We start from the raw sequence: 10,712 nt of genomic DNA, 5'->3' as shown, positions 1-10,712 counted from the left end.
ATAATCTTGTACGTGTCTGAAGTTGGAGGCGGAAGACTCGGACAAAAGGAGGAGTTGATCAAGTCGAGAGACCCGATCAAAGATCGTTTTTAATTTCCAGATTTTTCTGCAATTTCAGTTGTGATTTGTTTTCAATTTGCTATTTGTTCGTATTTTGTTTGTCTATTTAAAGTGGAAGTAACGCTAATAAAATTTGAAGCTTTTCCATTACTCTCTCTCTCTCTCTCATATACTCTGTTTTTCGGGGTTTCTTCTTAAACAGAGCCACGAAGCTCTGTGATTGAGGGATTTCGGGAGAAGCTTCTGATAACAGTGTTCCTGTGACATCGTTGTTGTGCTGGAAAAGGAGCGAAACGAGGACCGGTTGTACGAGTTTCTTCTCGGTCTCGATGAGACCCGCTATGCCACAGTTCGGTCTAATCTCCTCTCTCGACAGACCATACCCACGCTCGAAGAGGCATATAACATGATTATCCAAGATGAGGATACACATTAGGTATCATACGCACGGGAAGACAGACCCGAAGTGACTGCTTTCACAGTCCGTTCTGATCAGAAGGCCCGACCGAAATCTGTCACGGCCGACAAAGACGCAACGATGCTCTGCTCGAATTGTGGTCGTGCCGGCCACGTTGCTGAAAATTGCTTCAAGCTGATCGGCTTCCCAGACTGGTGGGGAGACAGACCTCGGAACAGAGCTGGTCGTGGCAGGGGACACACTGCACCGATGCACACTGGTGATCGTAGCAACATTCCAGCTGCCCGAGCTAATGCGACCACGGTTGTTGCTAACTCGGCACTGGTTTCTGTTCCGTCTCCGGTCATCGAGGGTGACAAGCAATTTGTTTCCGGCATCACTGAGGAGCAATGGAAGTCACTGATGACAATGGTAAATGCCAACAGGTTTGACATTCCAGACCCAATGACTGGTAAGCGTTCTCACATTTCTTGGATTCTGGATTCTGGATGTTCTCAACACATGACAGGAGATAAATCTGTGCTTTTTTATTTGTCTCCGATGCCACCGTGTTATGTCATCTTACCGGAAAACCGTCAGACAGTTTCAATTGAGTTGGGCTCGATTTCTCTCGGCAATTGTCACCGATTGTCACGGGTTTTATACGTACATGGGCTTCAATGCAACTTGATATCTGTCTCCCAACTCTTGGCTGATTCTGCGTGTTATGTGACGTTCGCTCACAATTTCTGTCTAATTTAGGACCGCACTACAAGGATGTCGATTGAAGCGGGTGAGTTGATTGGAGGACTCTATTATTACAGCAGTACATAGTTTAGCAGCAACATGGGTGATTGATTCTCCGTCTTTGTGGCATCAGCGATTGGGATATCCGTCAGCCAAAGTTCTAGCGAAAATTCCGTGTATTGATTTTTCAGCTGAAAGTTTGATTGATAATAAGCAATGCGATATATGCTTGCATGCGAAACAGACAAGGGATTCTTTTCCATTGAGTATGAATAAAAGTGTTGCGATTTTTGATTTAGTTCATTGCGACATTTGAGGACCATATCGCACACCATCTTTCTCGGATGCTCGGTTTTTCTTGACCATCGTTGACGATTACTCACGAGGAACTTGGATCTATTTGCTCAAAGGGAAATATGAAACGTCTGTGCATCTCCGAAATTTTCTAACTCTTGTTGAATGCCAATTCAACAAGAAAGTCCGTCGAGTTCGCTCGGATAATGGCTCGGAGTTCATTGCTATGCGAAAGCATTTTGCCCAACACGGGATTCTACACGAAACTTCGTGTGTTGGAAAACCACAGCAAAACGGTCACGTCGAGCGCAAGCATCGACACATATCGAATATTGCTAGAGCTTTGATGTTCCAAGCAAATTTACCGATTGAATTTTGGGGAGAAAGTATACTCACAGCGGGATATCTCATCAATAGAACTCCGACAACACTCCTTAATGGACGGACCCCATACGAGTTACTGCACGACCAGCCTCCTCGCTATGAACACCTTCGGACATTCGGTAGTCTCTGTTTTGTACATAATCAGAACAGAGCAAGGGATAAATTCGCGACACGCGGATTTCGTTCAGTCTTTGTGGGATATCCTTCGGGAATGAAAGGATGGCGCGTATACAATCTTGAAACGAAACAGTTTCTGGTGTCTCGCGATGTGGTTTTCTTCGAAAATCGATTCCCCTATATTGAAGATAATCCTTCTTCGACGCCAGTTTCGGTTCTACCTCAGCCATCGGCTCCTTTGTTCCACGAGGAGTCTGAAGATGTCTTCCCACGAAACATCACCACGCGATGTTGTCTCTTAACAGATGGACGAAAGTGTCTTTCTTGCCACCTCAGTGTCGATGTTCACTGCTGAAAATAGTACTGTAACCATGCCTACTGTCCAGATTGCTCCCATTGATCCTCCAGACGACACTGCTACTAATATTGACGGAACTCAGTTTCCCCTACGCACTGATCAGCAAAACCTTGGAAGTAGGGGTGGCCATTTCGGTTATTTGCTTAATAACCGAATGGTTGAGGAAGTTGAATAACCGTTCGGGTTCGGTTCGGTTCGGTTAATAACCGAATAACCGTGGTTAACCGAACGGTTATTGAATTTTTTTAATATTTTAATTTTTATCCTCATTATTATTAGTATTAGTTTTTTTATACTCCACTTTTAACCTTATATATTTCACCCAATAAACCATAAAATGTAATGTTTTTTTAATTTTTATCCTAATTATTGAAGTTTTTAGATTTTTTTATAATTTTATTTTAAATGATTAATCATTTTGTGCATTTACTTAGATAGATATTTTGAAATTTATATAGGATTAATATATTTTTTTAAAAAATATATCATAACCGAACCGAACCGATCTAAAACCGAACCGAATAAACCGGAAAATATAACCGTTTGGTTATAATTTTATTATGCAAAAACCGGACCGAACCGAACCGAAACTGAACTGAACCGAACCGATTAAATCTATATAACCGTTTGGGTATGATTTTTTTATAACCGAAATAACCGAACCCGAAATAACCGAACCGAAAACCGAACCGAAACCCGAAATGGCCACCCCTACTTGGAAGAGAGCATAGACGAAAATTTGACAATGTCTTGCTGAGGAACATCGTTACGAATTCTGTCCAAGTTGCGCTCCTAGATGCTCCTCTGCACTCGCTTGATAAATATGTCTCATACACAAAGATTCTCCCTCGACATATGGCATTTTTTACTGCAATAAGCTCTGAGATAGAACCTCGAAATTACAAAGAGGTTGCTGGTGATGAGCGCTGGTGTCGGGCAATGCAAGCTGAACTGTATGCACTTACCAAAAATCAAACTTGGACATTAGAACCATTGCCTCCGACGAAGAAAGCAATAGGGTGCAAATGGATCTTCAAAATCAAGTACAAATCCGATGGCTCTATCGAACGACGGAAAGCCCGTTTGGTCATTCTAGGGAATAACCAAACAGAGGGCATTGACTACGACGAAACATTTGCTCCAGCCGCCAAGATGGTAACGGTACACACTTTTCTTGCCATTGCATCTGCTCGCAATTGGGACGTTCACCAAATGGACGTCCACAATCTGTTTCTACACGGTGATCTCACCGATGAGGTGTACATGAAACCGCCTCTGGGTTTCTCGACATGATCATCGAATTTGGTTTGTCGTTTGCGAAAATCACTCTATGGTCTCAAGCAAGCACCCCGCTGTTGGTTTGCAAAGCTCGGATCGGCATTACGGGATTATTGCTTTGTCCAATCTCAATCGGATCATTCATTATTTGTGTACAACAAAGCTGGGAATCAGATACATGTTCTGGTCTACGTGGACGATCTCTTAGTCACCGGCAACAACTTGGCTGCGGTGACTGTCTTTAAAGAATATCTCGGCCAGTGCTTCCACATGAAGGACCTCAGAGAACTTAAATATTTCCTCGGCATCGAAGTTGCTCGAGGACCTTTGGGTATATCGTTGTGCCAACGCAAATCATTCTCACTGAATCTGGACTTCTCGGCTCCAAACCTGTGACATTCCCAATGGAGCAAAATCATAAACTTGGTTTGTCAACCACCGAGCTCCTCACTGATCCGGAACCGTATCGGCGACTCGTCGGACGTCTCGTACATTTGCTTGCAACGAGGCCCGACATCACCTACTCGGTTCATATTTTGTCTCAATTTATGCAGGAACCCTGAACAGCTCATTGGGAGGCAGCCCTACGAGTTGTGCGGTATCTCAAACTACGCCCAGCCCAAGGGATACTGTTGCGAGCGGATTCTGATCTCCGTCTTTACGGCTGGTGTGACTCCGATTGGGCTGGTTGCCCAACCTCTCGCAAATCTCTGACCGGATGGCTGATACATCTCGGCAACTCACCTATTTCATGGAAGTCGAAGAAGCAACACACGATCTCTCTTTCTTCGTCGGAAGCAGAGTATCGTGCAATGGCATCAACGACCTCCGAACTCTTGTCGCTTAAAGGATTACTCGTGTCCCTTTGAGTTAATCATGATGCCCCGATGGCTCTACATTGTGACAGCCAATCGGCAATTCAAATTGCCTCCAACGACGTATTCCATGAACGCACGAAGCATATCGAGATAGATTGTCATTTCATCCGCCATCATCTCTCGGCCTGCAACATCATCACCCCTCACGTCTCGACCGTCCAACAGCTAGCAGATATCTTTACCTAAACATTGGGAAAGAAGGAGTTCGGTGTTTTCCTCGACAAGTTAGGCATCTACGACATATATGCTCCAACTTGAGGGGGGTAATGGAACGTATATTGACTCTCCGACATATCAGGAAGTTGTTGTATAGAGATATTATATTTCCTAGTTTGTTTCCTAGGTTTGACTTGTAGATGTTGTATATAAACACTTGTTCACGAGGAATAAAGCAGAGCCGTTTTCTCAAACTCTGATCGTTCGTTTATGTCAGTCTTCGTCACCACTGCGAGAGCAGTTCTGATTTGGATGAAAGCAAAGGTCTTGTCCCCACGTCACACGACCACCTTTGATTTCATTGGTCGAACGTTACGTTTTTTAATGTCTTCTTAATTACCCTCGCTATTGGTTCATTCGCATATCGTCCTAAACAACGGTTCACTAATAATTGTACGTTCATTTTTGGGACAAAGACCTAAAGAAATCAACCTACTCCATCTAATCCGCTGCGTTATAGTCGTGGTAGAAGGTTTCAGTAATGACCTTTGATATGGAGCACAGTCGTTATTCGCATTACAATAGCATCAATAAATGCCACTTGAATTATATATACCACTAGAATTATAACCCTAACCCTAACCCTAATTTGAGTTAGGTCGATAATCTTTCACTTTCCCTTAGAGTCATAGATTTTAGATTTGTTTTGTCATGGTGTTGAATTATTTGCCCATTTGAATGGTTAAATGGAAGAAACTTGAGGTAACACAAACATTGTACAATTTTCAAATTTCCACGTCTTAGGTTAGATTGGATTGGATAAATGATGCTTAATCATTCAACTAACATGATTGATTTGATTTCTTCCTAAATGTTTATGTAATCGATGTAGGAAGAAAACTTTAATGACACGTGCCATAATTAAAGAGGAAGAAGATATATAAGGTTTAAGATTTATTAGACTTTTGTTAGCGTGTGTTGGGCCTTCGGCCCATTTTGGTGAAGAGAGGAACTTGGCCCATTGGCCAAATGCGGAGCGTTTTGCATTAGGGTGAATACCCTAATACTCAGATGTTTCGAGACTTGGAGGTGTACGCACGTGGCTCGAGAAAAGGAAGAAAACAGGGGGAAGGAAGAGGCTGAAGAGAGACAGCGAAGGCGGAGGAGTTTCCCAGCGACGGCGAGACTCGGACCTCCGGCGATCGGCAAAGGCGAGTCGTGGTAAGGGTCGGTAAGGGTCTTGTGCTCTTTCTTCTTGGTTGTTTCCGGACTGATTTAGATCCGACGAGTCTCCGTGTTGTGGAGCACCGTCGGCTCTTGTTATCCGGTGGTTTCCTTCGGTCTTCTAGTGGATTCGCCGCCACCGTCCGGCCGAGATGTAGGCCCGAGCTTGCTCGGTAACCGAACTCGTTAAAACCGCTGTGTCTTCTTTCGGTTCTTGAACACACGAGCGTCAGAGAGAACCGTGAGGGCCGATACACACTTCACAAAGTGGTATCAGAGCCTGGTTACGATCCAGGGATGTGAAATCGCCGGTCTGATTGGTGGCGGATAAGGCGACAAGGCCACGAGGAGTCATCGACGGGAACTTCATCAAGTTCAAGGGCAGCGACATGCGACTAACTCCGCGACATCAGGTAAGTGAGGTAAGTAAGGTAAGTTGCGTTTTAAATTCTGACGAAAGTCGAGGGATCGACGAAAGTCGATCGGTGCTGGAAACGGCGAATCCCACTAGTGTTTATTGTTTGTTTTATTCCTTGTGCTCGTTCCTTTCTCCACCAAGGTGGAGATTGTTGGGCCTTCGGCCCATTTTGGTGAAGAGAGGAACTTGGCCCATTGGCCAAATGCGGAGCGTTTTGCATTAGGGTGAATACCCTAATACTCAGATGTTTCGAGACTTGGAGGTGTACGCACGTGGCTCGAGAAAAGGAAGAAAACAGGGGGAAGGAAGAGGCTGAAGAGAGACAGCGAAGGCGGAGGAGTTTCCCAGCGACGGCGAGACTCGGACCTCCGGCGATCGGCAAAGGCGAGTCGTGGTAAGGGTCGGTAAGGGTCTTGTGCTCTTTCTTCTTGGTTGTTTCCGGACTGATTTAGATCCGACGAGTCTCCGTGTTGTGGAGCACCGTCGGCTCTTGTTATCCGGTGGTTTCCTTCGGTCTTCTAGTGGATTCGCCGGCACCGTCCGGCCGAGATGTAGGCCCGAGCTTGCTCGGTAACCGAACTCGTTAAAACCGCTGTGTCTTCTTTCGGTTCTTGAACACACGAGCGTCGGAGAGAACCGTGAGGGCCGATACACACTTCACAAAGTGGTATCAGAGCTCCGGTTACGATCCAGGGATGTGAAATCGCCGGTCAGGCGAGGTAAGTTACGGTTCTGTGGTTTCGGATTTGTCTGGTGAGCGATTTGATGCTCTGTTGAGGTGTTTCAGTCAAAGACGGAGGCAGATCGGCGGCGGTGGGAGCAGATCTGAGAGTCTCGGAGTCGCCGGTGGACAGATCCGTCGAGGTGGAGCGTCTGAGATCAAGACTCGGTGAAGACAGATTCGATCGGTTAATCAGGTAAGGTTTCTGACTCGGGTTCTTTATTTTTCCGCGATTTCTCCGATTTGAGTCCGAGTTTCAAAGGAAACTCGGTGAACTCGGCGGAGAAATGCTCGATTCCGGTGAAACTCGGTCCGAACTCGTCCGAGTTAGGGCTGAGTGGTGGGATCGGGTGAGTCAACGTCCGAGTCAACTCGGCAGACTCGGCGGCTAGGGTTTCCGAAATTAGGGTTTCGGATTAAACCCGGTTTATGCCGGTTTAATCGATCCAATTTCGGTTAAACCCGGTTTGGGTCAATCGAACCTGGTTCGATTCGATCCAAGTCCGGTTATCGGCGGTCAGATCGGGCTTGACCCGGTTCCGTCGGTTCAGACCGGATTCCGGCCGGTTCAGTCCGGCCCAAACCCGGTTCCGGCCAGTTCAGACCGGTTCACTCCGGTTCGGTCAATTCAATGACCAATTTAGTCAACAGTTGACCGGTTTAGGTCAAATCGGATCGGTTCAGGTCCGGTTTGGGGTCAATTGGACCGGTTTAGACTGGTTTAGGTCTAATGTTAGGGTCTGTTCGTCCAATTAGGCTAGAATTAGACCGTATAGGTCAATTGGGTCTGGTATTAGGTAAGATCAGATTGGTTTTAGGCTGGTAGAGGTCTGTTTAGAATCTGATTTATCTGATTAGGGCTTGTATTGGTCGGGTTAGGATCTAATTTTGTGGTTAGGACTAGATTGGGTCAGTTTTAGGGTCCGGAGTGTATAATTAGGACTAGAACTAACTGGTTTAGGGTTAGGATGGTCCAAATTAGGTCTGATGGTGTTTGGTTTAGGGCATAATGGACTGGTTTAGGGTAGATTAGGGTCTGTAGTGATCGGTTTACCTTGTTAGACTGGTCTAGTACTCAATTTGGCTTGGTTTAGTGAAAATTCACTAGGGTTAGACCTGTTTAGATCTCGGTTTAGCTAATGTAGGTCATAGACTCCGGTTTCTGTTCAGTATAGGTCTGAATAGGTTGGATTTGACTACGTTTGGCTGGGTAGGAGGTCGGGTTAGGCTTAAATAGGCTGGTACAGGTCTGTAGTAGACTGTCTAGGTCTGATATAGGTCTGTAAGTGCTGTTTAGGTCTCGGTTAGGTCTGGTTTAGCCAAATTTGGGTTAGTCTAGCTTAGTCTAGGTCTGATTAGCAGATAATTAGGTCAAAAATAGGCTTGGTTAGGTCTGATTAGAGGTTTAGAATGTCTATAGAGACATTGTCTAGGTCTGATCAGATTAGAATCTGATTGTAGACTTAGGTATTATCTAGTTTAGGACTAGATAGGACTCCTAAGTACCAGTTTTGAGTCATAGAGTCCGGTACATTGACCGGTTAGGTCTGATTAGTTGGGATTTGACTAAAACGGGTTGGTTTAGGGGTTGGTTAAGTCTAGAATCACTAGGTATAGGTCTGTAGGGGTCGGTTTAGATCAGGGCAGGTCTGTAGGAGTTGGTTTTAGACATATATATGATCTGATCAGAAGTAAAGTAGGTCTTATTAGGCTTATTTTAGGTCTGATTAGGTTGCTAAAAGTCTAATCAGGGGTTGGTAAGTCATTAGGGTTGGCTTAGGTTTGGTGATTAGGACTTTTAGGTGTCTAACTAGGACTTATGGTCATCTAATCAGGGGTTGGTCAATTAGGGTTGGCTTAGGTCTGATTAGGGTGTTGTGGTGGTCTAGTCGGGACTTTTGGTTGTCTAACTAGGGCTGTTAGGGTCTAGGTAGCACTTGGGTAGGTCTGATTAGGACTTTGTGAGGGACCGGGTAGACTCCGGATCGTAGGACTGGTTAGGACTTTGTTGGGGGCCATGTAGACTCGGTGTTGTAGATCTGATTAGATGTAATCAGGTCTGTGTAGCCTTAAGTTAGGTCTGGTTAGACGTAATCAGGTCTTAAGGTAGGCTGTGTTTCGAGTCTAATAGGTCGGATAAGGCAAAATTATGCCTAGGGTAAGTCCAATCAGGTTTGTGCGAGAGTCTAGGAGGTCGGTTAGGTAGAAATATACCTTGTGTTAAGTCCAATCAGGTCTGGTCTAGAGTGTGTTAGATCCGTTTAGGTAAGATGTACCTAGGGTGTTGTCCGGTTAGACTTGGTTTAAAGTCCGTTAGATCGGGTTTAGGTTGAATGCCTAGGTTAAGTCCAGTTATGTCGTGTTCTCTAGGTCTTGTAGGTCTGATTAGGTAGAGACGTACCTAGGTTTAGGACCGATAGACTAGGGTTGGAGCGTGTTTAAGCACGGCTAGGTAGAAATATACCTAGGGTTAAGTCCTCTAGGGTTCGGTCTCATCCCTCGTGTCATGTTACATCACTCCTAGGGTCGGTTAAGTCTCTTCCGGGTAGGGTCGGTTTTAGACTCTTGTTATATCGTCTTAGGATGATGGAGTTAGATTGTCTAGCTCGGTATACCCCGAAAGGGGTATGGTGGAAGGACTAGAGGTCTCGGACAAAACCCGAGAAATCGGGTTGCAAGAGTAGGCCAATGACCAGGTGGAGTGAGTGGTTCCGCGGGTAGGTAGGGATACTACATGGAGGATTTGTAGATCCCGGATGATGAGGTAGGGAGAGTCCGAGGTAGAAGGATGTGTTGACCTCGGAGGAGTAACCGAAGTTGCTTCGGTTCTCGGTGGTAGGTCAGGAGGTGAGGTCTCCACATTTAGGTGGAGCTTCCTCGGGTAGGATGCTCAGGAGATGGTGTGAGCTGGGAGGTGTCAGGATTTCACCGGCTAGAGTCGGTGTAGGTTGGAGCGCTAGGACACTCCCTCTCGAGGTGGAGCACGTGCACTCACGTGTCTCTTATTCTCGGTGGAGCATCGTAGATGACTAGGAGCGTCTTCACGGGATAAAACCGTGGGACAATTCTAGTTGATAGGTTAGGGTCCGAGGGTAGAAGTCGCATACTCATAGGTAGTGTAGACTCTACGGAGATTCCGGGCTAGGTATCTAGCGGGTTTCGGTAGTATGACTCAGGTTAGTCTCGGGGGAAGTCAGGATAGACTTAGGAGACGGTTAGACGTCGGGTATAATCCTCGGGTTAGCTAGCGGGTATAGTCTTGGACTTTACTAGGAGGGTTAGTTGACGGTCTAGGGAGTCATACAACCGAGGGTAGCGTTCGTCGGTCGGGCGACGCGGGATAGGACTACGGTTCGAGTCTTATCGGGGTGAACGTTCTAACACGTTTACCGAGTGTTTCATTAACTGATATATCTTCTTCTCTTTAGTCATTAACTGAGCTGGAAAAATAATATGTTTCTATACAATTTAGAGAAAAGTAAGTGAAAGCTATTAGTTTATATAGGTAAAAAAAAATCTAGAATGATAATGAAAGCCAAGAGAATTAATTATTCACTATGCATCTTAATCATTAATTATTATAATGCAAATATATTTATTTAATATATAGACATGTACAATCAGAAAGAACCATTGAGGAAATTCACGAGATCATTTATTTGGATTTTTAAAGTTAAATA

General features: G+C 45.2%; 1 protein-coding gene across 2 annotated transcripts; it reads left to right on the top strand.

Annotated features, from left to right (window-relative positions):
• The first annotated feature begins 240 nt into the window (after positions 1–240).
• On the top strand, positions 241–2,480 carry LOC104819828. 2 transcript variants are annotated; one of them, XM_010550089.1, is made up of 2 exons: positions 241–929; positions 1,220–2,480. In XM_010550089.1, exons 1-2 carry the CDS (start codon positions 599–601, stop codon positions 1,243–1,245), a joined length of 357 nt encoding a protein of 118 aa, XP_010548391.1. In that variant the 5' UTR covers positions 241–598; the 3' UTR covers positions 1,246–2,480. The 2 variants fall into 2 exon arrangements, with proteins under 2 accessions (XP_010548391.1, XP_010548392.1); XM_010550090.1 differs by having other exon boundaries at positions 1,058–2,480.
• The last annotated feature ends 8,232 nt before the right edge of the window (positions 2,481–10,712 follow it).

The sequence above is a fragment of the Tarenaya hassleriana genome, unplaced genomic scaffold (assembly GCF_000463585.1).
Source record: "Tarenaya hassleriana unplaced genomic scaffold, ASM46358v1 Cleome3, whole genome shotgun sequence".
NCBI classification, from domain to species: domain Eukaryota; kingdom Viridiplantae; phylum Streptophyta; class Magnoliopsida; order Brassicales; family Cleomaceae; genus Tarenaya; species Tarenaya hassleriana.
The sequence above is the reverse complement of the archived record's forward strand: the minus strand, read 5'-3'. Positions and strand labels throughout refer to the sequence as shown.

What these genes read in the sequence shown, in the direction of transcription:
- LOC104819828 (XM_010550089.1), top strand. Translation starts at nt 599, where the DNA reads ATGCTCTGCTCGAATTGTGGTCGTGCCGGCCACGTTGCTGAAAATTGC. An exon ending in CATTCCAGACCCAATGACTG is followed by an intron (nt 930 to 1,219) that starts GTAAGCGTTCTC and finishes TGTCTAATTTAG; the next exon opens with GACCGCACTACAAGGATGTC.